Here is a 27,869-nt window from a genome sequence, read left to right as displayed (position 1 = left end):
GAGACCAGCTGAATGGAGAAAAAGAAATCCCCCCCATTCCAATGAAAAATGATTATTACGTGAAACGCTTCAACTGTTACACGTGTGTGTGTGTTCTTTCCTTTGATAGATGGCGCGTGATTCACCATTCCGAGTGTTCGGCTCACTGCGGCATGGGCGTCCGCAACGTGACTAAACAGTGCGAACAAGAAACTCTGCTGCCACAGCAACAACAACAACAACATCCTTCGGCTCATACCGTCCCGGTCGACGATCGGCACTGCCGTCACTTGAACGACCCACCGCCAGACACGGAGCCTTGCAAGGGCACTTGCCACTCAGCCCATTGGCAATTCCATCCATGGAGCCAGGTATAATTCATGATAATATTTATTACCAAGGTGGTTAATCAACGGACTTTTTTTTTCCCCATTTGGCACAGTGTTCGTTGACGTGTGGGGGCGGAGTCCAAACCCGAAAGGCTCATTGCGTCGACCTCAACGGCCGCGTCATTGCCGATTCCAATTGCCCGGCTGAGGAGAGAGTCCTTCGACAGAGTTGCCACATGGAGAGCTGCCCGCGATGGGAGGTCGGAGAGTGGACCCCGGTAAATCACATAGTTCTTTTTTCTCCCTCTATCGTCACATGTTTTTCGTCTATTATTTGATCAGTTTTTTTTTAAGAGAATTTAAAGTATATTTGAGACATGTGACGGTGTGCACACGCACTCACCGCTGGTGGCCTGTATTTATTAATTGATAACTAGAATTACCAATTTTGACGAGTAGATTGTAGAGAAACAAATTAATCGTTAGAGCATTGGAGGATGATTTTTGACAACCAAATGATTAATGCGTATGACCACCACGTCCACCACTTTTGTCTGTCTCATGAATGAATACTCCCTCCCCGATAAAAAAAAGCAAAAGGAAAAATAGTACGACAAAAAAAAACAAAAAAAAAACAATATTGAATGTGTTAGTGTTCGGTGAGTTGCGGGACGGGCGAGCGCCAACGGGGCTACTGGTGCCAACTCGAGAACCACGTCATCGCCAAAAGTTACTGCTATCCGGTCCGGCCTCCCGTCCACAAGGAGGCCTGCCACATGGGTGACTGTCCCCAATGGCACGCCACTCAATGGGGCCAGGTACACCGCCAATCAGCCCATCCAAAATTTACAAAAAAAATTACAATCACAAAACTCCGGGACAAAAAACAAAACAAAATGAATGATGAACTTTTTTGTCCGCCGCTATTCTCCTTTTTCTCTCTGACTGTCGCTGATTTTTCTCTATATGGACAGATATACAGTATACGTATATTATATCTTTTTGCGCATCTTTCTATCGCGACTCTTATCTCTCTCTCTCTCTCTCTCTTGTGTAGTTCTCTTGTTAGCGATTCTCCACTGCTGTTTATTACTACAACTGTCTTCGCTCCTTCCGGATTCCGGCTTCCTTCGTTTGAACATAGCGGATGTGTAAATTGTTTATAGAGGCTGTCTGTAGCGCATGATGAATGATGAGCTTTTGAAAATAATGGGCGGAATTCCGGATTCGATTCCGAGTTTGTTAACTTGGAAAAAAATAGCATTTTTCTATCTTCTTCCGTGCATATCCATAACTACGGTTGGATTATTCTAATTGTCATCTTCTTTTATGACCCGATGCCTTCCTTCAGTGTTCCGTCACGTGTGGAGTTGGACAAGCCGAGCGGATCGTCGGATGCCGCATGGAGAATGGCAGTGTCGTCGATTCGACCTTTTGCGCTGGTCAGGACAGGCCGGCGTCCATTCAACAGTGTGTTGAATATCCGTGTCCGACAGAACCACCGACAACGACATCGACTTCAACAACCCAGGCGACTCCTACAACTCAACAACCATCCACTACTGCCATTTTCCCCACCAGTGCCGTTCCGGCGGCTTCTCTGGCTCTGGCCGGTTTCCGCCCACAGCCAATGGAGATCCACAATATCGATCCGGCAATTAACAGTCTCGATCCGACCGACTGGAACCCAGAATCTAATGATATTCCTCGTATTGTTGCTGCCTGGAGGACAGGAACTTGGGGACAAGTATAACACTCTGTTTTATGTATAATTCATCAAAAGATCATCACTCTCAACAATCCTAATTGATTTCAGTGTTCGTCGACTTGCGACGGTGGCTATCGGATGCGGACTGTCGTCTGTTACGACATGATGGCCAGCCGGGAGGTGGATCAAGCTCATTGCTCCGATCCGGCACCAGTTGGCGTCGAGAAATGCGCTGCTCACCCGTGTGCTGCCTGGATCCCACACAATTGGACTTCCTGTTCCGTTACCTGCGGCATGGTAATCGTTAATTATTTAAATTCCCAGGCGAAAACGTTCATTAAGATGCCCTTTGCTAACAGGGAGTATCCGTCCGCGTTGTCGAGTGTCAATTCCTGTTGAATAATTCCGGCGCACCGGATGAGATGTGCTCTGCGCTAGAAAAGCCACCCACCGAGAAGAGCTGTTCCGCAGCGCTGGCCGTTTGCATCGGATCGCCAATCTCGCATTCCGTTTCCGTTGAACACAATCACACTTCCAAAATGCCGCAGTGGAGGACCGGGTCTTGGGGTTCGGTAATGGCTTAATTCAATTTTGCATTCACTCGCTCCAGCAACCATTCAAATAACCTTTTGGTCTAGTGCTCGAAAACCTGTGGCGCCGGATTCAAACGGCGACAGGTTGTTTGCCACGATGAACTCTTCAAGGATTCTGATGGATGCATTCCGGCCAAACGGCCACAGGACACAGTTCACTGCAATACTGACCCTTGCCCTACATGGTCTTCCGGTGAATGGAGTTCTGTAAGTACTCGACCGTGTTTTTTCCGCTATTGAATTATTGATTCCTTTTTATTTTTGTTACTTATTCACTTTTGGTCGGCGCCCGGAATGTTAATGTTGGATGTCGTGTGAATGGTTGTTTTGAATGTTGAATGTTGAATGTTGATTCAGTGTTCCAAGTCGTGCGGAGGAGGGACGCAAACCCGGCCTGTCACTTGCCGTGATCACCTGGGTCAAACTTTGCCCGATCATCGATGTCATCCAGCCGGAAGGCCAGAGTACAGCCAGAGTTGCCACACCGATCCTTGCCCAACCGAGCCGCCAGTTCCGGAGAAAACCTACCGATGGAAAACGGCCGCTTGGACTACGGTAGGCGAACTGAATTCGACGTCGACGGAGACAACGCTTTCCGACGCTCGATCAGACACTAACACCACTGCGTCGTTCACATTGGAGACTTCTTTATCCTCTCCAACCAAAACGTTCGACTCTTTCGATGAGCAAACGACGACGGACCTTATCCCGACACCTACCACAACTGTCCAAATTGTCACTTTGACGTCGGAGGTTTCCGTTGCGGATAATCACACCACTGTCACAACTACCCCGAGCACGACACTAACAACTCTTTCGACTGCTTCCGACCTTGGTCCCCACATTACCAACACTTCCCTTTACGCCACTTCCATTACTGAATTCATATCCGCACCGGTCAATGCCACAACCATCACCAGCATCATACCTACCGATCCCGAGATCCCTGCCACCTTGACTACTACTACTACTACTACTACTCTTGCTAGTACATCGTCAACTATTACTGATCCAACTACAACTTATTCGACTAGCAGCTCTTCTACTCTTGGTAGTACTGTCAGTAGTGCTGAGCTTTCGCCGTCGACGGTATCGACGGTGACGATGGAACCGCACCGGCCAGTGACTTTCGACTGGAACAGTTTCACCAGCCCGTACGGTTCCATCACGCCTTCCACCCGACACATGTCTACTTCCTCATCCGCTCGACTGTCTCCCGTATCATTACCGCACCGTCCTACCTACGCTTATTTCGCCAATTATTACCGCTTCGATTCGCCAACTGTGAGACACTCACGCCGACCTTCCGACTGAATAATATTGTTATCCATCCATTGAATTTCATTTTAAATTTTTTTTAATCACGGTCAAAGCGGATGGGCAAGAAGAACAAACAAATTTAATCACACAATCCTCCCTTTGGTTGCATTATAATATAGTCTCTAACATTCTAACACTCATTGTGATAATTGGTTGATTGCTACACTCCAATTCTGGAGGGGAAAAAAAAAAAAAATCTAATAGCGCCCTTCTTTAAATGATAATCATCTTCATGTTCCATATATATTAGTTTTGTTTTCTGTTGGTTTCTTTCCACACACAGCCTCGTTTTTTTTCCAAATTGTCTTTTTTTTTTCTTATAGTCTTGTACGCAAAAACAAATTTTTGATTTCGTTTTTGGGATGGCATGCGGTTTCCAAAGAAACAAAACCATTTTTGATTGAAAACACATTCTTTAGATTAATCCAAATAAATCCACGGACGCCTACCGCCTTATTGATGTAGCTATACACTATGCTAGACGGTTTAGAATGGAAAAAACGCCAAGTTTGTTTGTGGTGGTGTGTATGTGTGTGTGGTGAATGTGGTGGGCGAAAGCCAAGAATAAAGCATCAGAGGTTTGGACGGTTATAACAAATATATATTATACATATACTACACCTAAAATTACCTTTGATTTCTTTTTCATTGTTTTTGGTTCTTCCTTCTTGACTGGAATTTACTCCTTTTTTTTAAATTTCCTTCTGGTTTCTCTCTAACACTTTTGCAAAAACACAATTTTTTGATCGTACATGTGAATGGTGAATGTCCTTTGGTGTTGGTTTCTACTGGGAGTTGCTCTTGATCTAGATTCCTCTTAGTTGTGTAGCTATGGACGGACATGCTGGTGAATGATGGCGACGGAATAAAAAAACCAAACCCTCAAACAATTGTACATTTTCTGCTGAATGTGACTGTCCTTGGACAACGGAGACTTTGTTTTGCCTCTTGTAGCGCATATATTTATACGCTGCGATCTAGTGTACATCCATATGCCGGGTGATTGATGGACACATTCCTCTAATCCCATTTCACATTTCTTCGACATTATTACCATCCACTGCTGCTGTGTGTGTGTATATCTCTAGACCTTTATCGCCAATCACCATGCGATAACGGTCTCTCTGCTGGCTGAGTGAGCGATGCTTCTCCGCGGGGCAAACTATTCCAATTATGACATTTATATTTTTTCTTTCTTTGTATTTGTCAGTATCAAGAATGTCTTACATTTATCGAGACACGTTTCCTGATTAATGAAATAACTTTTTCGCTCTTATCTCGGTGACGAATGACGGGGGAAGGAAAAGAGTCCAAACAATTCTAATTCCATTTTTTTTTTCTCTTTTTTTTTTGTTTTTCTCCCACCCGATTTGTGTTTTGTTCCTTTTCTCTTCTCTTCTTTTGTGTTTGAAACTATTTTAGTGCTCAAAAACGTGTGGCAAAGGGGACCAGTACCGTGAAGTTTACTGTCAGGAAGTTGAAGGTCGAGTGCGAGTGGACGAGAACCGTTGCCCGGAATCGAGTCGGCCTCGATCGCGGCGCGGATGTAACAAGGCCGCCTGTCCTTACTCGTGGGAAGTGGAGAATTGGTCCGAATGTTCCCATCCGTGTGGCGCGGGCATCCAGCACCGGCGGGTCACTTGCCATCGAGTCAACTCACACGAATGGATCGACCCGGAACCGGTTTCATTCGGATGCAATTCCACCCAGAGGCCGGCCGACCTGCAGGAATGCAGTCTTGGCAACTGTCACGCTCTGTACGCGTGGCGGGCCTCGGCTTGGCAGCCCTGCACCGCGTCCAAATGCGGCCGCCAGGGTTTCCAGAAACGATCGCTGGCATGCGTCAACAGCCGCACCGGTTCCAGGGTCTCGCGATCCTACTGCCCGCAAGAATTCCGACCCATCCGCAAGAGGCGATGCCGGGCCTCTCCATGTCAGTTTTTGCCCTGATTTCGATTGTGATTTCTATTGATTTATCAACTCGGGACAAATGTTGTGAACTACTTTGCAGGCGGCTACGTGTCGTGCAAAGATGTCCAGTTGCGGAGCGCCGCCGGCAAGGACCGGAAGACTCCGCCTGCGGATGGCCCGTACACTTTGATTGTGGCCGGCAAGAACATGACGATTTACTGCCATTTGATGAACACCTCATCTCCGCTCGAGTACCTCACGCTCACGACGGGACACCAAGATAATTACGCCGAAGTTTACGACAAAACGTACTAAACGCTTTTACATAAACTCCCACTCGCTTGAAAAACTTATATAAGCTCCTCCGTCATCATCACGTTGATGATATAAATCATTTCTGACTGGCCTCGTGATGACGACGACAAAATCATTTCTTTTTTATATTTGATAGGTTGATACGGCCTGATAGCTGTCCTTATCAAGGAGCACGCAAAGATTCGTGCGACTGTTTCTTGAACCGGCGTTCAACGGGAACCACCTCCTTCAACAAAATCCGGCTCAATGTCACCTCGTTGCGTGTCGACAGTAAATCCCGTTTGATATTATGCGCTATAAGTTCAAAGCTATTTTTTTCCTTTTCTTTTTTCCTTGCCGGCACAAAAGTTCGTCCGTCAAAGGAAAAAAGAAAAGAAAAAAAAGTTTCGTTTCATTTTCCGTTTTTCCCCGTCTGGGGTTTTTGATTGATTGGATCACAGGTCACGATTTCACGTTCGCCCGACTGGTGAGGGGCCACCAAATGGTGGGCTACGGCGAGGCGGGAGACTGCTACAGCACGGCCAACTGCCCGCAAGGCCGTTTCAGCATCAATCTGCAAGGAACTGGACTGCGTGTCTCGCCGCATACCAGCTGGGCCGGCCACGGTCATCGCTCATCTTTGTGGATCAACAGACTAGAGGTGAACGACAACAACATCCTACACCATCAAGGCGAAACATTTCTAATAGTATTCAAATTGTTAAATTTCTTTTCATAGGACAATCAAAAGATTCAGGGCAAGTGCGGCGGATATTGCGGACGCTGTAGCCCCGATCCTCACGCCGGTCTCAAACTGGACGTTGTGTGAGTCTACCTGTAGAAACTTAATCTTTTTTAAATTTTGTTATCAAAAGAATATCGTCCCCCGGGACCGGCTGTTATATATTCCGTGTCCCCTAGAACAAGTTCCTGAATGGAGTTGAATCACTCTAAAAACAATTCCCGTTTCAATTCAATGGGAGGGCTGTAGGAAGGGAGGAGGGAGTCGTCATACAAAAAAAAGCACAATCATAAAAAATAGACATAAAAAAAAGCTCGCCCAGATACCTGCTCTTATATAACTAACTACCCACTGCCGCGTAAATCAGGGAACAAAAAAAAGACGAGAAGAATTTGTGTTTTGAAACGAAAAAGGCGGCGAATAATGGCCCAGCCATATCATCCCCCAAGTGAATAAAACAAAAAAATCATTCGACAACGAAATTGAGAAAACTAGCGACCCCCAACTGCAAACTATGACGTGTAAAATAAAGAACAAATAAATACTATATGTAAATCAACACAGAAAAAAAAGAAAAAAAAATCTAAATAGCAATACGAATTGTATTATTAATAAATATTAACAATTGAGCCCCAACGAAAAACAGAATTGTATGTATTTTGCAGCATTTGTTATAATGTAAGAGGATTGTTTTTGTTTGTTTTTTTGTGTGTGCAATACTATCTGGACGAAAAAAATAGCAAATTGTTTTTTTGGAATTCGTTGTAACATTCTGTTGAGCTTCCCGCTTCACTTCCGCCAACACTAATGGACTGACTAGTCATCATCAAAACTTTCGTGCTCTCGACATTCGCGCAATTTGAGATTGTTTTTGATTCTCTTGTAAGGGGCTGCTACAGTATAATATCAACTCTACATGAAATTGGAAACAAATATTTCTATGATGTGTGTGTGTGCGTGTAACCTAAATGTATACATTTTGAAACCAGACGAGAAACTACACAGAAAACGATCAATCAAACAAATGAATGAGATGATCAATTCTTTTTTTTTTCAATTCTTTTGACACTTAAAATATGTGACCGTTTATGCTGATATATAATATTATCTCTGCCAAGCCGACAAGAAAGACAAACAAAATCCACCACTGCCATGAAAAATGATTTCCTCCACTCTCTCTCTCTCTTTTATTATCTAATATTTGTCTCCTCTTTCTCCTTCCATACCGTATTGACTTTTATCAAGTTGTTATATGCGGTACTTTTCCCGTCTTGATCCCTTCTTCTTCTGATTTCTTTTTCATCTTTTCTCACTCTCTCTCGCCGTCAGAAGTGGTTGGCTGTGTATGTCTGTGTGTTTAAGTGCGTGTTGTATATATATTAATTCGAATGAAGCCCCACATTCTGTCGGCCCGGCGAACGATGATGGACATGACGCGCGTGCCAAAATGTGGAATTTTGTCTCCGTCTCAAACAATGAACTGAATACATAATGACTCCCGAAACGAGAGCCAATAATAAAAATTCCAAGAAGCAAATTTCCACTAGTCAACGCTAATCTGATTTCCTTTCTGTGATTCTTTTTGATTATTGGTAGGAATTTGGCGCTTGTCACGAAAATAACCCCGGCCAGACACAAAAATGTTGTGAAAGAATCGCTTTTTATTTCTTCATTTGACAGTCACAGTTACAATAATTAAATAATGATTAATACGATCTTTCAGATCCTCTTTTCCTGGACGAATTTAGAAACGTCAAAGTTTCATTTGCCGATAGGAGGCAGAGGAGGCAGAGGTGGGAGGATAGACTGGATGGCATTGGTGGCATCAGAAAAAAAAGGAAGAGGTGGAAGAGACGGAAGCGTAGGAAGAGGAGGCAGAGAAGGAGAAGGCAGAGAAGAAACTGGAATAGCCGAAGAAACGAGTGCAGGCAGGTCCAATAGATTTGATGGCCCGGCTGCTGGAGATGCTCCCGAACTGGATGGACCGGCGAAATTGGGTGCTGTTGGAACCAAATTAGTTGCTGGAGAAGGTGCCGGAGCAGCCGAATAAGGTGCCGGAGCAGCCGAATAAGGTGGCGGAGCAGCCGAATAAGGTGCCGGAGCAGCCGAATAAGGTGGCGGAGCAGCCGAATAAGGTGCCGGAGCAGCCGAATAAGGAGCTGGAGTCTGATAAGTTGCCGGAGCCGAATATTGTGCCGGAGACGGAGTAATAGGTGCCGGAGTTGGGTAAGCTGCTGGGGCCGAATAAGGTGCCGGAGCAGCTGAATAAGTTGCAGTAGTGGACGGTTTGGTTGGGTATGCTGGATAAACAGTTTCGGGAAGAGCGGCAACGGCTGGGACGGCTGGCATGTTCAAAACGAACGAAATGTTTCCAGGTGTTGGCCTGCGTGGCTCATAGGGTCGCTGGTAATAGGGGCGCTTCGTCGTTGGTTTCAGCGCAGAAGGAGTCATCGGTTTGTTGTTGTTGTGGTTGTTGTAGTTGTTGTTTTGATTGTAACTGTAAGGTTTCATAGTAGTCGTCGGGAAGAGGAAATTCAAGAATCGGTCACTTCCGGCGAGACTTCTTCCCTGGACGAAAACCACCATCACGGCGAGTAACAAAATAACCTGCCAATTTAAAAACACCAAATTTAAAAACAATCCCAAAAGAAATTAGAAAAATTCTAATTGAAAAAGAAAAAAAGAAGCACAAATTTACCTTCATCTCTGGAAAGATATGAGAAGCTGATTGGAGCTGATGGAGTTGATGTGTTGAAGCTGAAAGAGCTGAGAAAGATGTGATGATTGAGTTGCAACAGCAGGCCTCTTTTTAAACTGTTTTCCACTCTCATCAAGAGCCGAGGTTCAGCCTACATTCTAAGGTCATTCATTCTATTAATAATTTCATAATCAGCTTTCACCTTGAAATTTACACACCGTTAATGTTTTCCGTGAACCCAATAACCAGCCGGCCGCTCGAGCCTCTTCTGCGTATGTGTTGTTGGTTTTTTTTTTTTTTTAATCCGGACACTCCCATTTTTCATTGACACGGCATGCCATTCGTGTCATTAAGGTAATCTAGTAATTGCTTTCGTAAGTACGTACCAAGAACAGCTCACGCCATTGTCGTCCGACGATTTTTCAATGTTGATCAAAATTAATAATAATCCGACATTCAACAGGGACATGAAATGTACATATCCCCCCCCCCCCTGTAGCAGCAACCAAAGTTCACTATAACACACGCTCGTATATATTCCAGAAGGTTAGATGGGCATGTCTGAACCATCTGGGTCCCCCAATTTCCCTTTTTCTCTCTATGCTGGCGTCTATATAGCCCGGAAAACAAATCTTGATTATTTGAAATGGATATGAAAGCTTTAAAATGGGGTTCCCATACACAGCAGTGAGTGCAGCTCTTATATGACTGCCGTATAAATGTTTGATGGCGATTTATTCCATGAAGCGTTCCAGGGCGCATGATGGGTAAACGTCTCGAGTCCCACTCTGCTTCTAGAATGCCAATGATGAAACTTGAATCATTGATGGGCGAATAGTCAACCAGCAACAGCTGAGTTTCGGAAAAAGTTGAAACGTCAAGATGTTGGGGGCTAACTATCAAACATTAACGAGAAATCCTGTCACCAGCAGCAGCGCGGTGCCTTTTTAAGGCAATGCTAAATGCATGAGCTTCGTTTTTGTTTTTTTTTTGTTTTTTTTTTCATGATTAGCGGAAAAGGATCGAGGCAATAGGAGCGAGATCCGGAGGAGAGAGAAAAAACAATTTGAGGATAAGACAACATTGTAAAACGCGTTTGTATATTAGATATTCCTTTTTTCTTCTTTTTGTGTGTGCAAGTGTCTAGTCTATAATGCAGACGCTTGTATTAGCACCGTTATGGCGTTATGTATAGTTTATTGACCTTTTGGGCCAATATAGGAGGAGCCGGAGAAAGGAGAGTGACGTTGTCTTCTTCACGAAGCGACCGGCTCTTGTGTGTACATCACGAACCAGCGAGATGCCACTCCACATGAATAAGTTTCCGGGAAGAAGTGCGGAGAATCCTTCAAGGATCGCATCCTCTTTTCTTCGCTGTGTATCGCATTTGAAACTCGCGGATCCAGAGAGGGGGGTAGCAAATGCCATGACTCCTGATGGTTTTAAGATGATGGCAAACGCGCGGTTCAGTTGGTGATCTAGTTGATTAGTCAGGTCTATATATGACTAGCGTTTGTTTCACATATGTTTAACAAGGCTTCAGCAGCCGGAAGGTGAGTTTATCTTATTGATCAACGACAGCATTTTTCGACTTTTTCTCTCTTTTGTGTTGCGACGAATTTCTCCAGTCTTTGTTTGACGTTTCTCTTCGTTTCCTCATCGTCCCCTAGTGCTCTCATCATCATGACTGGCTCGGAACGGGGCTGACAGGTCGACAGCTTTCCGATGATGGGCAAAAACCCTTCGTCGTAGTAGCCCCAAAATAAGGCTTCAAATGAATTATCGATTGAGCCAATGGCGCATCTCTGCGTAGCACTATTGTGTATATGTCTGGGCCCAGACTACTTGTTATAAACAGACTGGCCACTTAAGTTCATTTCAATAAGTCTAATGGTACTGTGTGAACGAGGAGGCGGGTGATAGTCCCACCCCGATATGCGCAGCTGGAACAACAAAAAAAGAGCCATCAAATACTAACGTTGCAAATCTAGTTTTGCCAATATCTAGTTTTATCGTATTATTCGGCTATATTCGATAATCGATTTATTAGTTTGATTTAGTTTTTATTTTACCCAATTATTATTAATGGATATTGTTTGAAATACAAAATTCAATAAAAAAAAACTCTAAATTAAATAAACAAACTTTTGAGTTAATTTTCGCAATCTGGCAAAAGCTGGCCATCACAGATTGCAGACAATTAAGCGAACGACACATGAAACGTGTTTTTTTATTTTATTTTGAGAGTGTGAGAAAGCAGAAAATACTAGAAATCATCGATAAAACCTACAAGGAAATAGTTCCTGCACTTCACAATTAACATTCTACTATTTTGGCAGGTATGTGTGTCTTAGTTTTGTAAAACTGAGTGTGCATCATTTTGTAGTGTAAAAGTTGGCAGGGGCAGACACAGAATGCATGGCTTTTGTTTTCTTGTCAGAGGCCAGGTCGAGGCCACCATGGCCGAATTTTAAAAGAATTATGAAGGCTTCAGTTCAGGCATCTCAGGGAACTTTTTCCTATCAAACATTATCCATGCAAGCAAGTTGCTTAGTGGTTCTTGTTGGTGAATCAACTGAAACACTCAGAACCAGTGAACCACACAGATTTTTTTAATTTATTGAGGACTACGATATTATTTATTTAGTTTAAAAACTCATTTTTTAAAACTGAATTATTAAATTTCATTTCGTTTTTTTTTTTTAAACTAAATTTGCGACGCTACGCAGAACTTTTTCAATCCCACTTCTTGTGTATATCCTTTTGACACGATCATCCATCAAAAAGTGACAAAACGAACCTGTGACGTGCATCGAGTGGCTGCTCTGTTCCAGCCGGCCCGTGTATATAATTCCCCATCGTCAAAATATCATACGCAAATAATAAAAAAAAAAAGAGGAAATCTCGAGTGGTTGTTAATACCAAAACTCGACTGCACAGGAAAAACAGGAGGGTTGCGTTTACGAGTTTCCCGTTTTTCTCTCTCGCCAAGTTTGGCCGTTGTAAAACGTACGCGTCGTTTTATAGGAGTAATCACTCTCTCTCTCTTGAAAGGACTTTTGCACCGGGTCATATTATCGATTGACCCCACAGCCCTGCCCTACCCCTCTATAGGCTCTAGCCCCTAAATAGACGAGTCCTCCTACAGCATGTATGTGTAAACGAGCGTATTGTGTCGTGTTGTCGGTCCCGCTGATGACGGCCTCACTAGTTCTACTACCTACTTACACGAGAGCACACACTCTGTAAGGCCTTTTCCCCCCTTCTGCCCACCTTCTATTTATTTATTTTTATTTTTTTTAAGGGACTCGACAGCGGCTAAAATGTAGACCGGGGAAAATAAAATCAAGGCGAGCGTGACACCTTGTCGTTGTCGATCCTTCAAAATAAAAACTCTTTCCCCCCCCCCCCCTTTGGCACCGGCCAAGCTTTTTTGGGGGGAGGCCGTCGTCTACATCCTGGAGCCTCCCATTTCGAGCTCCTTATATATATAAGCAACGGTCGTTATAATAAAACATGGCGTTGGTGGTAGCAGCGAATAACAAATCATCATCTATCTCGACCCAGCGATTTTGATCCCTTTGAAAAAATAAATAAACCGGCCTGAATGTTTTTTTTTTCTCGGGAGAAAACGGTCGGCGGGAGTGAATGTATATGGGCGAGCCGGTTTGATGTATTTGTCCCTGCCCTCCTCCTCCTCCTCCTCCTCTTGCATCCGCTTTTTTAACTCTTCCAGTTCACGAGCGTCACGAAGTGAGGAGAAGAGTGAACTGGCAAAGTCAGTCAGCCATGGTTATTATCCAACAATGAGGATCAATCAAAGAAGGGGGGGGGGGAGGTGGTAGGTAGGTCCGCCTCGGTTGATGTTTGTTGTTGTGACGCTACGGCCTCCTCTCCTTTCGTGAGTCCGTCTAATCGGCTAGGGCGGACGCCGTTTTTTTTTTTTTTTTTCCAATTTGAAACTTTTTTGTTATTTTCTTGTAACTCTGCAGCAGCAGTTGTCCGGGAATGAATTCATCATCTTCCAAATAGGGGATGGAAATCGATTTGTAAAGAGACTGGACAACACGTCGACCTTTTGACAACTCTGCATCAAATGCAATCCATAAAATACTAGAGAGAAAAACACACACACAAGAGGTGCTGGCTCCCGAAGAAGAAACGCGCGGGGCGTTGCCGCCAATTTGTACTGTACTCCCGAACGAGGAAGCGCAACTTTCTCTCTCTCTCTCTCGTCTCTTGTTCTTCCTGACACTGCATTACACGTGCCCGTCTACTGGTGCTCTGTTCCGTTTCATTTTTGTGCGCGTGATGTATTCACAATTGGATCGTGCCGACTTCTCTTCAAAGAGCGAAACCAAGAAGACCCTTGAACGCGTGTAGGCAAGAGAGTTAGAGTGAGAGAGAGAGAGAGAATTAATCATGTAGATGGGATTACATCCATTCCGTGTTCAAGAGATGTTTCATATGCTAATCGAGTCGCACCAAACGCATTCCGACATTGAAAATTCACTAGCGAGGTAGGGGGGGGGGGGGGCTGAGCTCTTTGTGTATGTTGATTATCAGTTACACGGCGGCGGGAGCGGGAGCGGGACAAAAAAATATCCAGCCGTTTTGCGGATGTAGGCGCGGGGGCGGGACCTATCCAAGTCGTCGAGGGGGAAATGAACGGACGCCAAAATGAGTCGATAAATAACATGAAATATGGTAGGGGCGTGTGCTGCTGCTCGTCTGGTTACATGTTAACACCCGCCCGTCGATCCTTTTTTGCGTCATCGCCAGGATCGAATTTCTCCGACGACCCAATGAAATGCCTTTTGATATCTTTGGCACACCGTTTCTTTTAATTGTTAATTAATGACGTCATAATCTGGATTGATCCGATGATTCATTATTCATGACGCCAAAGGCTTCGAAATGTTTTCCCTCAAAGTTTGTTTTAGGCGAGAGCCGATTAATTCACGATGGCGCTCCCGAAAGTTGGCAGAAATAGTTTCTTTTTCAATTCTTTTCTCAAGACAAAAAGTTAAAAAAACAAAAGAAAAATGGGCGACATCAGAAGGTCGATCCCTTGTTCCATAGCGGAGATGTAAGGAGAGATGCTGGGTGGAGGGTTTGTCGAGTGTCGTGCAAATGAGGATATCTCTCCGTCCATAATAATCACGCTCCCTTGTCGTCACCCACTTGCGAGTTTTTTTTTCACCTGCTGTCCTCTCAATTGTCTATTTGATGAAGTGCTTCTTTTTCTTTTTTCCATTTCCCCCCTCTGCTTTCACTTAAGCAACGCTGGGTGGTGCTAAACTTTTCCTCTGTACGTTTCTCAAGTGTTTTTGTGTGTCGGACGGAAAGTCGCGTCGTCGTTGGTTCGTTATCCTCACAGATCTTTCCGGAATGGCGTCTCTGTGTACATTATTATATATATCTTTCTCTCTCTGTGATCTCCATTCGCTCCTCCTGGCTGGCTGGCTGGCTGGCTGACTGTGTACTATACGCGTAGAGTATCTTATCGGTGTTTCACATCATGCACACTCGACTGCATCCACCCTCGCCCAGTTGTTAACTATCGATCGCCTATTGTTTTTTTTTTTCTTATTTCAACTTTTTCTTCTCTTTTATTATTCCGCGAACTTGTTTGCCTGTTTATTTCATTCAGATGCGCTACGTCTGAATCGTATGACCCTCTTTCAAATGTCATGCGGATTGCTGAGTTATTCACATTTCTCGAGGGCAATCTTGGAGGACATGGATTGAGGCCAATGTGTGCAGTTTATAGACGGTGGCGGCCAATGGGCGCAGGTGTTGCGTTGGCACTGGCAACTTGTGGATCTCTCTCCACCCTGTAATATGTGTGAGTCTGTTCGATTTAGGAGCCATCGCTATTTCTACAATGCAGATGACGTGTGTACGGCGTGGAAATCCGCAGGGTGGGAATTCGATTACGTCTCCGACATCTCCGACATTTGTCACATTTCCATTTGCCAAATTTGCATACGAGCATAGACAGTTGGATTAGTATTGGGTTACCGGGCACGACTAGCATCTCTCGCCCAACGGTTCTCAGATATCGCCGAAACAGACAAATGCGGAGAGACGATGGCAGAGTTATTGATCCGCATTTCCCTTCCTAAAATCATCATTGTTCTGTATTCAGTTGGATCTAACGTTGTACACACATACTCTCTCTAGCTATATGCGTGAGTGTATTTTCTACACAACGACTCCTCCCCCGTCTTTTTCTTTTCGGGATAGAAAAACAAAACAAACCCAAAAAGTATGGCGATCATCGCCGGTGAGCTGCTGCTTGCAGGAAAGGCGATCATTATCGTTTTCTCCGACCTCTCTCCGCGCTAGCTTCAAAAAAAGGGGAAAAAAAGAATCAAATCGTCGATTTTGCTTCTCCATAGTCCCGGGCCAAGACACGCGATTCCTTGTTTACCGGCGGGAACTTCCGCTCACGTTTCTCGCTCTAGATCCGCCCGATGGGCAAAAAAAGGAAGAAAATCGAAAAACACTTTGGTCGGCCGCTATGCCGCTGAGCACTGCCGCCCTGTGACCTGTTTGGATTTCCCGCCGAATCCCGAGAAAATGTTCCCGACCCGAAAAAAAAAAAAAAGAAATGGCCATATTTTTCCTTGTGCGTCTATAAAGTTAGTAGCCCCAAATAAGTTTTGATGGAACACAGGAAGGAAGTGGTGGCCATTTGATAGGAAGAGGAACAAAAGGCAAGAGAGAAAAAATGCCCGGTCGTCGTGTGTGTGTGACGCTCTGACGAACCGACGAGTTCCCGTTTGTGAACGCGCAAGGTTCGGCGTGTGTGTGTGCCGTCGGGAGGGACTTGTGGAGTCACGCGAACTGATAGCCCAAGACTGATACACACACATACACGCCCGGTCGGCCACCCAATAATATCAGTCCCGGAATTGTGTGTTTGAGAACGGATAAGAAACAAAAGGAGCCAGGCCCCACATACGGATGGATGAATAAGAATAATAATAAAAAAAGGTTCCACCAACTTTTCTATATCGTCGCATTTAAAGGTCCAAGAAGAAAAGAAATGAGAAAGAAAAAAGAAGAAAAAGGATGACGACGCGATGATGATCGAGTCCACCTAACCGGCTGCCTGCCATCCACATCTAACCGTCATAATAATAATAATAATAATATTACCGGTACTGCCGAGTGCGCTGCACAGTCCCGTATTTTTATTCACTGGCGGTGTGTGTGTGTGTGTGTGTAGGTGATATCTTTCTGCCGTGACCGTTTCTCACCCGCATGACGGACCTTTTATATATAAGAGACGGACCGTTTTCTAGCGCAGACACGATCCGGGGGGGGGGGGGGGGGAAGGAGAGCTAGACTGTCACGAACGTTTATCGTGGAGCAGCTAACCATCGCCCGCCGACCCACAATCTTTTCGACATTCTTCTTATATAAGAACAACATAAATACACAAATATATGGCTGCCGAAAATAGTAGGAGAGCTGGGAGAGGTTTGTCAAATGTTTATAATGTCATCCATCATCGCCGCAGAGTGGAGTGTACAGCAGTCCAACGTAGGCGATATACGTAGGCCAGCGCCTTTGTTTCGCTTGCTGCGAAAAAACAAAAAAGTTGATCGTCCGCAGTATATAAAGAAAAAAGTGCTGAGCTCATCATATCTTTGAGGGGTCCTTTTTTTCTTTTTGACAAATAGAATAAAAAAGAAATCACCCGAGGATATGATGAAATAGTATAAATATACTCCACGCCGGCGTATGTATCACAGGTGAACCATTTATCTTCATTGCTCTCTTACGGCTGATGTCATTAAGTGAGAATTGTGTGTGTGTCGTCGCTTCAACTTTATTGATTAATAGCCTGTCTATGAATTAGAAATGAAGTGCGTACAATGGCGACCTTATATTGTCGAGAAATGTTTGATGATGTCCAATATATCAAACGGCATATTACAACGTATACACAATTCAGAAGGATCACTCAGAAAAAAGAAAGTAGACGAAATGTTTATTATTATTATTATTACATAGCCATCCTCCCACACAGGGTTGCCGATTGAAAATTTTGAAAATAAAACGGGCGAAATTTTTATTTACCGGACGCCTACGCCGCTCGGATGATGTAAACCAAAGCCTTGGAAATCAAATGATCAATAATATGTTTCCTTCTAGATGTAGCGTCTGATACGTTTTCTTTCCTTCTTTTATTCCCCGCATTTCTTTCTTTAATTCAGGATCGGAATATTTGCCGAGAGCGATTCTATTATGTATAGTATATCTAATATCAGATGGGTAGGTGTGTAGAGTATTTATCACCCTCCCACCCACCTACACAAAGTTCTTCCTTCTATTCCCCATTTTTATATATGTGTGTGTATCTTCTTCTTTCTCCAGGAAAGAGAGAGCGAGAGCTCCAATCTTCTTCGTTTCAGCCCCCCCCCCCCTCTCCCAGCTGCTGGACGAGTGATTTATACAATGGGAGAACATGCAGAGAGAGATGGATGGTGATTCTGCCGAAAAACCGGGACTCTATAATAACAACACAACAGCTAGACCGTGCGCGTGAAATACAGCAAACGGTATCCACCTGTCTCCTCTTTCTTCTTTTCGTTTTTTAAAATTCACTTTCCACTTTTCTGGTTGATAGCATTATTATTATTATGATACGTAGTGTGTGTGTATGTATAGGCCTATACAGTAGAGGAGGATGCGCACAACAAACAATCGACAAATAGAGAAGAATAGAGGAGGATTGCGGTGCAACTGGGCGAGCGAAAGAATAAGGAGGGAATCTTTTTTAGATATTTTTATCGACTGTGTTATATTATTATTGTGTGATGTATACCGATATACGGGGTCGATCGGGTGGGATTATTATTTCCTTTTCTTTCGCTTGACGGGGCGAACAAATTGGATGGAGGAGGTGCAACACAACAAACATCCCAGGAACGAGAGAGGTGGGTGGGTGGGATAAATGTTCCCGGTGTAAACACGGCCAATAAAGTATCAACGTCTATGTAATGTGAGTGTCGACACGACAGAGTGCAAATGTAGTTTACAAAAAAGGGAAAAGTTTTTTTTTTTAGTTTTTCAGTTTTTAATCGGGTGTGAAATCAGAGTAAATGTATTTATATGTGAAACAGGTGAACTAATTATATTTGATTTTAACTAAGACAATAGGACGTCATCAGAGCTGTGAAGAGCGTCAGGATCGACCCCATCGCCCACCTTCCAGAGTTGACTGTAAATTTTTGTTTAAAATAATTTGAATTGTAAATTATAAATTCGAATTTTAAAATGATATTTACCGTAAATTAAGATTTCCGTTCGTAGAGTCAGCGATTGAAGAGTTTCGGCGCTGGCGACGTGGCGGCTGCGGAATATTCGCTCGCCGTGCTGGTGACTGTCGGATGCGATCCGCCTCTGGAACTGGTGCGCCGATTCCGCCACGGCGTTGCTTCCGCCGTTGGAGTAGGTGGACGAAGATGACAGAGTGGACCAGTAGGTGACGGAAGACATGGACGGTGCGGCCGCTGCCTTTTGAGTCGAGTAAGGGATGGCGGCCTCGCACGTCACCGTCGCCGTGTTGCTGCTGGAACTGCCCTTGAGGGCTCCTGACGATTTGCCGGAACGCGGGAAATGATCGCGTGACTGCAGTTCCAGGACGGAGAAACTCGTCTCCAATCCGGACGATGTCCGGCTAATGCTGGTCTCCTGGATCAGTTCCGGATTGACTGGCACGTTGTTGATGAGCCACCGGATCTGGGCGGCCGGCCGTGAGGGATCCGTCGTGCAGTTGAGTTCCACCGTTCCGTCTTGCTCGTTGATGACGTAGCCGCCGAAGATTGCCGGTTTCTTCTTGGGCAAAATGACAACCGACAGAGCCGCACCTCCCGAAACGGATCGAAAGGCCGGCCCTTCGCCCGAGGCCTCGCATCGGAAGAATCCCGCCGTTGCCGGAGTCACCGAGCGCAGAACCACCGCCTCTCTGACCGACCGTTCCCTCTGTCCCAAAAACAGAAAACGAGAGCAGCAGCTATAAGTATTTGATGATTTGAAACGCCCTTGGGAGCAAAAGAGAGAGTCCGCCATGTTGTTCCATGTTTCACATTTAATTGGGAATCGGAAATCCATTCCGGCTGACTCGGCAAGTCATCAACTGCGGACGTCAAAAAGTCACAGTCGATACAATTGACAAAATATTTTTGTTTTTTTTTTCTATTTTTTTCTGGTTTGGTTTTACTATTTTTTTGTTACGTTGCCATGACGAACCGGACATATCCTGCATCATGGATGCAGTTGTGCCCTCCTCCTATCTCTTGATGGAAAATTGACTTTTCTTTTTTTTTCCTTCTTATCTGTGTACAGATTTTTACTCATTCACCGATTCTTTCGACGAAAATGGCCGTCATTGCTGGATTGTATTGATTACAGGAAGATGGGTGCCTCGGGCAGTAGGATATTATTCATTGAAATCCTCACTAGATCAGATGGACCTGGATGTGGTTTTTCACTTCCTACTTTTTCTCGATAGCGCCTAGAATTTCCCAGTGAATAAGAGATATAGCTTTACTCCTGTCCATTGTTTGCATCCATTAGCCTCGGCACGTCCCACATGGATACCATAGGGGGGTCACTGTGGCGTCCTACTCTGGCACTAATCGTAACAGGAACGTGAGTGAGTCTTTCGTACTTGTTCTCTTGTTTCACGCCCTCCTTTTTTTCTCTCTCTCTATCTCTTTCGGGGCGTGGTGATGGCTGTAATCCAGCGCGGATTTCTTGGGCGACACAATAAGAATAATAACCCAGTCTGGGTCGTTCTTCTTCAATGGCGAGATCATCGACTGCAAGTCTGCAACTGTCACGTACAGATTTTTGGCTTTTTTTCCCATCAAATTGATTTTGTTTCGTGTAGTTTGTTCCATTCCAGATGGAAAGAGACAACTGGCCCACACGTATTGCTACATGATGTTGTACGGAGCTGGGCACAAAAAGTCGTCGGAAAGCCAAACAAGTGGTTTTGACACTTGATGAGCTGGCCCAGCAGTTTCTTATGTATACGTTGCATCCATTCTGCTCCCGATTTCTCTGAACAAATTTCCCCTTTTTTCATCAACCCGTTTCTTTTTTGTTATTCGCCTTTTGTTTCCTCTTTTCTTTTTGAAAACTCTGACATCGTTCGTTTTTAAATTTCAATGCAGACGCTGACAAGAGAAAATAAAAAGGAGGCAAAAGTTCAAAAAGGAAAAAATGAAAAAGTCGTCGGTTCGGTGGGGTTGGCCAATTTGTATGTCTCTCCCTCCTCCGGTCCGTCGGGACACACAATCGTGTAGCGACTGGGTGCCGGCGCGGTGCTGCACTGCAGTAGAGCGGCAATCAGCCGCGCTCTTGTGTTGATGAACATTAGCGAAGCGCGTTTCCTCTTTCCATCTAACCTCCTCCTTCTTTTTCTTTGCTTCTTGAACAGCCCGCAAATAAAAAAGGCTTTCATCAGTTATTCAACATCAGTTCAGCTGCTCCCTATTATTGTGTACGGATTGGGAAAACCTCCAATAAAAACGTTCGAGTTAAATTTCCATTTCGCTGATGCGCTAGATATTCCCTGTCTATATTCTGAAATTGGGAATTTACATACGTAAAAAGACATTTCTTCTGGATGGAACCGATTAGTGTCAGCACAAAGCCACAAAAAATATTTGAAAAATAAAAATAAATGGAAAAACCCAACCGGAAATCAATTAAATGGCAAATTTTTTTGATCGGTATTCGACTCGATGAAATTGGTTTAAATGCTAACGTATGCATAGAGCACACAGATTTTCTTTTTTAAAACGTGCGGCTTATTTTTGTGTTCAAAGATGAGCTGATTGGCTGTTTCCCCGTACGTCATATTATATATATATAAGCTAACGTGTGTATAGGCCTATCCAATTGAAATAGCTACGAAAAAACGGAATGGAGATTTCGAAATCGTTGCTATAGTGATGACTCTGTCGAGATTCTTTTGAAATTGCTGGATGATATTATTATCGTTCGGTGTAGAGTTTGTGTGTGTGTGTTGGTATACTCACGTCAACTTGGATGCCCTCGACGGGATAAATCTGAACGGAAGGCGTCCTTTTCGGCTTCCACTTTTAAAATGAATGTTTCCATTCGTATGCGCATATGAGATGTGTCGGGCCAGCAGCATCCAGATGACGTTGCCAATATAAGACACGACCGAAAACAGACATAACAATACAAAAGAGAGGGAGAGAGAAAAGAATCAGAAATGCAGGTTATTTAATTAATCATCGCTGGCCTTTATGTATCGGATTGCATGTCATCTTTGATGGCATATTAACTCGCAAAGGGCACACGAGTCTGTTTATGATCTATACGAGTCCTACGACTGCTGCTTACCTCGTAGAATTCCTCGCTGTCTTTGTACCACTTGACGGAGTAGAGTTCGTTGTCAAATTCCAGGTCGACGTCGCAGAGGAAAGCGGCCGGCTCGCCCACGGCCACGACGCTCGGCACTTCCACATGTTCCAGTCGAATCGACTCGGCTGCTAAATAAAATCACCAGGAAGAAGCATAAAAAGAAGAAAAAACAAATTAGCCGAAATTAGCGTTATAACCGGATTCCCTACGCCAGTTTGAACATTTTGAACAATCGGAAAATGATTTCACGTTCAAACGGCCCGCCAATTGATTCGGGCCAAAGCCTCGCCCTCCGTGGAATTGGTGACGGCGGATGAGGAACGCGCAGAAGAAAAGAATCAGATACACACAGAGTCTACTTAGATGTGAAATACGCACGTTAAATAATGATCACAACAGGAGAGAGGGGGAAAATCCCATCAGGGAAAAAAATGAAAAGGTGGAAAAAAGAGAAATACTGAGCGAAGAGTTCTCTCCAGTTGCAGCTGGCAAGTTGCACAACTGATTCCCACGATATAAATACATTGAAATAAATATCTATATCTTATATATATGTATAGAGCTATGGAGGTAGTATGGCAGCGTATACGTATATACGTAATGCAATAGAGGCAGCACGGCTGCCAGGTAAATATCGTGTGCGCTGCCATCAGCCCCTTGGAAGAGAAGAGAAAAATGAAATAAAACTGAAGAAAGAGCTCGAAATCCTATTATTGAATTCGATACAGACTATTTATTCCCGAGTTTTGAATCTACGTGTGTTATTGTTGTTTGGGGGGGTACCCGTCCAATTGATGCTGTCGCGCAAAAAAGCAATCGAAATAACACACACAGAGACGACGGTGGACTCTCTCTCTATCGGATTGCCGGGGGGCTGACAACACGCACATTTATTTATGTATTTATTCTTTTTCCACTTCGACGAGAAAAAGAGAAAGGGCCACAAATCGGGTTGGGGATGTAGCGCAACACGCAGTCCCACAATCGGGAAAATGGCATATCATGTATACCTCTACACACACACACATCCGTTGTTCTTATATAATAATTGATATTGGCTGGTAGGCAGCAGCAGCGAAAGAGACGGCGTTATATTCCTTTTCATCATTTGACGTCCATATAGTCCAGAGCTTCATTTTTTGGTTTTTGGTTTTGTTTTGTTGTTTTTGTTTTCTACCTTTTCAATTATGAAAGAAGGGGAAGCTGGGATGACAAAGGGCAATAGAGCCACGCAGGAAATACACGGGGAAAAAAAGACGAGAGAAAATCCTAGACGCATTTAATAGTAATAGGTGTAATCCTGACTACTTCTTTTATTTGGTAGTGGGGAGGGGATCAATTGGTGCGCACAACTGTATGGCTATTACACGTCATGGGCACTGGGCACTCTTGTATACTAGTAAAAGAGAATCGCCCAGGATATTTGTGATTAATCTTTTTGTTTTTTGTGTGTGTGCGGTTGTGTGTGTCCATCATATCTCCGCGGATTTGGTCGACTGGGGAGCAAAGGTGATGGCCCTATTGTATTCCTTCATTTTCTTTTCATATGACGATCATCCGGAATTGACGATATACGATCCATAATTAAAGATGTTTTCTAGATACGTCCGGATTAAAAGTTCCCTTTAACTTTGATGGCAGTAGAGATCATTCTAATGTTATAGTGATAAGAAAATACGTGCAGTGATGTGGAATTCAGATGTTATGTAACGATAATCCTTTTTTCTTACCCCACCCTTTTCATGTTACTTTGTTTTTTGTCAATTTTTGTTTCTCCGACCTTTTTTGCCTTTTTTATCGCATCATCCAACCCCCACCTCAGTCGCAGGTTTGGTTCGTGGACAAGTGGACAGATGAGCCTTTTCTCTACGACGCGGTGGGTTCAACGTGAATCTTTAATTACGTGAACTCTGTAGCCTCCCTACTGTGATTTTCGACTAGAGTTTTGTGTGTGTGATGGATGGGGTGTGCCTATCCAGTCTGGTTGGAATTTATATCTGGATTGTTATTTTGGGGTAAGTCATGATTCATTTAACTATGCATATATAGCCATGCCCACTGTTTGTATACGTAATCCCACCCACCAGCGTGGCCTCCCGTTTATTACCGCCCCCTCCCCCCTTTCGATTGTGGATTAAACGAAAGGATTGTAATCTATCAGAGACGAAAAGTTAGCTAAAAAAAGGTAAATAATCACAAGAGTGGTAATCTATACGTTTTTGGTTTTTGCCCATCTGTCAGATTTGACGTTGTTGTTGCTCGAGTTGTTGCTCGGCAGCCGATATTTTAAACAGTATGCACGTATCCTAGTCCGAACCGTGGGACCCCCCGAGCTCTCTTCCAGGAACCCAATAACAAGCAAAGTTCTTATCTTTATATCTACGCGTCGTTGAATTATCAAATAATAAAAAAACTCGCCGTCGATTGCGCAGGGCAGTTCAGTTTTCAGCCTATTGAACCTGCGATGTGTGTGGTCACATTTATCCTTCAGATATTGTTAGATCATATCCATTGGAAATTCAACTTGACTCCAGGCCGTTAATTGCCTGGCTCCAACACGGGGACGGACACGAATAAAGGGCGGCGGGAACACAAGTCTATACATGTGCTGGGCGCGCGGGATCGAGCCCGGCGGGATAGTCCTATAGAATCCTTTAGTCTGGGGCGTACAAAGATGTCAGCAAGGAATGACTAATAGAGCAGCTAGTGAGAAGATGTTCCGCCCAGCTGGTGCTGATCTCTATTTTATGCATAGGCTCATCCAACAACCGGGATGGGGTACACAATACTACTAATAAGACCTCCCACTGAAGACCAGCACAGACCGGCGGAAGAGGGGACACTGTTTTGACACGTTAGAATGATCAAAGAGCGCCGTGCGGAGTTGGATTGAAAATACAAAATAAAATAAAATTTTTCGGTTCTTATTTGACTTGGAATGGGAGGGGGGATGAATACATTTTTGTGTGTATCTGCTGTGCAAAGTCGGAGCGTTTCTTTATATGCCGGGAGAATGTATGTAAGACTCTGACGGACCCTTGTGGATGCATCCGCACCATTATCGTCATCCGCCGGTACACACACAGAGGGATGGCAACAGCAAGGGAGATGACGAGAGGAGAAAAGAGAAGAAAACGCCCAAGTGCCTTCCGAGTCCCCACTTGGACACAACGGGCCAGCCAGTAGACGACGAGAGTCCGTTGAAGAATCTGCTTCGCGAGGCCCTGGCGTACATGTGTGTATTTTATATACAAGAAGAAGAAGAACTTGCATCATTAAATCTTGTTTCGTTGACGAGAGCGAGAGAGCGACGCTTTCTGCTGGCCACTCCATTCAAGATTTCTTTGCCTTCATCCAAACGACTCCTCCTCCTGTTATTTCTCCCCTCCGTGCAGTACAGCACAGGTCCCCCGACCCATTGGATTTCGATCCTCTTCTTTTTATTTTATTTCCAAGTCATTGGCGCTTTTCTTAGTTTCAACGTCAGGATTTTTGGGCGTTTGCATCGTCACTTCATAAACGTGTTGGCTCTAATCTCTAACAAGTAAATCTCCCCCGGTGTACAGCACGGTTTATTATGCAGCTTAGTTTTTTCTTTTTTAAAAATTTAATCTTTTTCTTCTTACCCCAGCAGTTGCGTGACGGGGGGTTGTTGTGTAATGAACGGAATTTTCCCTCTCGCTAATTGCGACCCGGGGAATAAGAAAATAAAGGAGAGATATACACGGGGGTAGGAACAAGTGGGCGACGACCCTCATTAATCATTCTTCAGTTCCGCGTGCAGCCGTTGCGGATTTATTCAAGTCAGGGGAAAAGCTCAATTAAATTCCCCGCCATGAATTGTGGTTCTAATATTATCCCCTCAAATAATTATTTTCCTCCTATTTTTAATAATATTATCCCCTCAAATAATATTTTTCGTCATAAATTAATTTTTGCAAGTTCCGTTTCGATCATTATGATTGCGGAATTTAAAAAAAGGGGGGGGGGAATTGTTATTTGATTATTTAACAAATGTCTCTCGGCAATCGGTTGACAATTGATGTCCCGGGGCACCGGATCCATCCGCATTCAGTTGTGTTTGCTGGATATGAGTGTGTTTGTACACGCGCGTCGCGGCGGATGTTTAGAAAGGAATTAATGAGATCGGGCGCTGCTGGCGCGTGTACAAACATGGTGGGCTGGTGGCTCAACAGTCAACAGTCAACAGCAGCAGCAGTTGACTCAATAGGGCGGGTGCCGACTCTCTCTTTAGTTGTTGTATTGCCGCAATGTTGTCGAGTGCTTCGCCGCTGATACACACACACATATGCATACACACACACACACACTCGATGTGGTGTGTCAACAAATGTTCGTGTATCCGTCCCTGGCCAGCAGCAGCAGCAGCAGCGCGTTCTGCCATCCAATCAAGCCACGATGGTTTCCCATCGTCGGACGCTCTCAACGCAACGTCGCCCAGCTTGTCCGCCCGTGTAGACACACACACACTAGGTGTAATGTTACACGACGCCGTGTGACGCCAGCCAGCCACTAGCCAGCCAGCAGACACAAAGCAAAAGAGTCAATACGGGGATGGATGTGTGTTGACTGTGGGAAAAGCGACTAGGATCTCTACTGCCTGTAGTGGTGGTGGTGGTGGTGGCGGGGCTTTTTTAATCATGTCTAACGACGTCGTTTGCGGCTATAAAAGCGACTCGATATACTCACGACCGGCGCTTGAGCTCTCCTTGGCGTCGTCGGCAATTATCAAGGCCTCCTATTTTTCCCGCCCGCGCTCGCCCAAGAAAGATGATTAGTATTCAAAAAACAAAAAAAAAGATAGAGAGAGAGAGATGGATCGTTATTTTTTCGGGATCGAGAAAATGATCGGTTATATAAAAAGAAAGACGGGCGGTCGCTGGAAAACAACAACCCAAAATGTTGTCACCAATTGAGTCATCAACGGCAGCCATCCGAGACGAGTGCTGCACATTTGTCTGTTGATCCTTTTGCTTTTTTATCCGCTCAGAGTCATCCGATCCTTCACGGGAGTCGATGCGCTTTTTTTTTTGCTATTCACCCAAAACTTCCCCGAGCTGTGCATTATACATACAATGAGGGTGGGGTGGGGTGGGTGTCTAGGGTTACCGTCGGTTGGGAGAGAGAGTTGTTCTTACCTTCAAGTAGAGTGAGGAGCAAAAGAAGGAGCGGTAGGAGCAGTAGGGAGCGAGTGCTGCTGGTGGTGGTAATGGGTTGGCGGTGATGGATCAAGTTGCCGACGTCCATTAAAACCACCGCCGCCGTCGAGGAACAACAGCAACACGGTCTCTGATGTTGTCTCGCGTCGTCGTCCTCCTCCTTATTGGCTCCTGATCTCCTTCTTCTTGTTGTTGTCATAACGCCGGCGGATTAAGTTTCTGCCGGGGCGGAGTTGCCAACTAAAAAAACCAACACAATAGATCGCGGGTTGAGGGGGAGCACTTTCTGCGCCTATATCCAATTCACGGAGTACTAGTAGACAACGGCACTGCTCACGAAAAGTCATCCGATACACTTGCAATTTTTATTATTTCGCCAAGGAACCCCCCGAAAAATAACAGACGCACACACGGAGAAGCAGACGACGCCCGAAAGTTTGGTTTTTTGGTTTGTTTGTTTGGTTCACGATCCTCTTTGCTGGGACATGCTGGACGCCGAATGTGGAAAACAAAGTGCCCAACAGAACCCAATGAGAGTTTGTCCGTCTCTGTCAAAGTCTGGCCGTTGAATGTAACAAAGTTGTTGTTGTTGTTGTTGTTGTTGTTGCAGTTGCACCCACAGCACCAGCGGAGACTGGCTCCTTCAATCAAGCGCTGCTGAACGACGAAAATGCACGTCAGCCCAGCACGCCGGG

The 27,869-nt window shown here is 44.6% G+C and overlaps 3 protein-coding genes and 1 long non-coding RNA gene across 9 annotated transcripts in view; 2 read left to right on the top strand and 2 right to left on the bottom strand.

Annotated features, from left to right (window-relative positions):
- LOC124310828 (A disintegrin and metalloproteinase with thrombospondin motifs 9-like) overlaps window positions 1-8,413 on the top strand; it is a 33,468-nt gene extending 25,055 nt beyond the window's left edge. For 2 of the 3 annotated variants that reach the window (XM_046774877.1, XM_046774880.1), the window contains 13 exons: window positions 110-350; window positions 422-586; window positions 962-1,126; window positions 1,660-2,055; window positions 2,125-2,313; window positions 2,376-2,588; window positions 2,655-2,816; window positions 2,967-3,164; window positions 5,352-5,862; window positions 5,941-6,148; window positions 6,292-6,425; window positions 6,596-6,795; window positions 6,874-8,413. In XM_046774877.1, the coding sequence (XP_046630833.1) occupies window positions 110-350; window positions 422-586; window positions 962-1,126; window positions 1,660-2,055; window positions 2,125-2,313; window positions 2,376-2,588; window positions 2,655-2,816; window positions 2,967-3,164; window positions 5,352-5,862; window positions 5,941-6,148; window positions 6,292-6,425; window positions 6,596-6,795; window positions 6,874-6,963 (2,872 nt within the window). In that variant the 3' untranslated portion in view covers window positions 6,964-8,413. The remainder of the gene's footprint in view (window positions 1-109; window positions 351-421; window positions 587-961; window positions 1,127-1,659; window positions 2,056-2,124; window positions 2,314-2,375; window positions 2,589-2,654; window positions 2,817-2,966; window positions 3,165-5,351; window positions 5,863-5,940; window positions 6,149-6,291; window positions 6,426-6,595; window positions 6,796-6,873) is intronic. The other variant, XM_046774878.1, reaches the window with a different exon arrangement.
- Window positions 8,414-8,536: 123 nt separating this feature from the next.
- Window positions 8,537-9,703, bottom strand: LOC124311344 (predicted GPI-anchored protein 58). The gene is made up of 2 exons (XM_046775794.1): window positions 9,575-9,703; window positions 8,537-9,483 (listed from the first exon to the last, which is right to left on the bottom strand). Exons 1-2 carry the CDS (start codon window positions 9,578-9,580, stop codon window positions 8,638-8,640), a joined length of 852 nt encoding a protein of 283 aa, XP_046631750.1. The 5' UTR covers window positions 9,581-9,703; the 3' UTR covers window positions 8,537-8,637.
- Window positions 9,704-11,778: 2,075 nt separating this feature from the next.
- LOC124311689 lies at window positions 11,779-19,010 on the top strand. Of its 3 annotated transcripts, none has more exons than XR_006910134.1 (4): window positions 11,779-11,913; window positions 17,966-18,150; window positions 18,745-18,814; window positions 18,891-19,010. It is a non-coding gene; the product is annotated as an uncharacterized LOC124311689 (long non-coding RNA). The 3 variants fall into 3 exon arrangements; XR_006910133.1 differs by having other exon boundaries at window positions 18,905-18,993; XR_006910135.1 differs by having other exon boundaries at window positions 18,745-18,843; window positions 18,905-18,973.
- On the bottom strand, window positions 18,631-27,815 carry LOC124311227. Of its 2 annotated transcripts, none has more exons than XM_046775626.1 (5): window positions 27,154-27,815; window positions 21,974-22,122; window positions 21,643-21,702; window positions 18,880-19,576; window positions 18,631-18,812 (listed from the first exon to the last, which is right to left on the bottom strand). In XM_046775626.1, exons 1-5 carry the CDS (start codon window positions 27,371-27,373, stop codon window positions 18,736-18,738), a joined length of 1,203 nt encoding a protein of 400 aa, XP_046631582.1. In that variant the 5' UTR covers window positions 27,374-27,815; the 3' UTR covers window positions 18,631-18,735. The 2 variants fall into 2 exon arrangements, with proteins under 2 accessions (XP_046631582.1, XP_046631583.1); XM_046775627.1 differs by having other exon boundaries at window positions 21,974-22,119.
- Window positions 27,816-27,869: the final 54 nt, after the last annotated feature.

This window comes from Daphnia pulicaria, chromosome 8 (genome assembly GCF_021234035.1).
Source record: "Daphnia pulicaria isolate SC F1-1A chromosome 8, SC_F0-13Bv2, whole genome shotgun sequence".
Taxonomy (NCBI): Eukaryota; Metazoa; Arthropoda; class Branchiopoda; order Diplostraca; family Daphniidae; genus Daphnia; species Daphnia pulicaria.
Note: the sequence above shows the minus strand (reverse complement) of the source record. Positions and strands in the feature narration are given on the sequence as shown.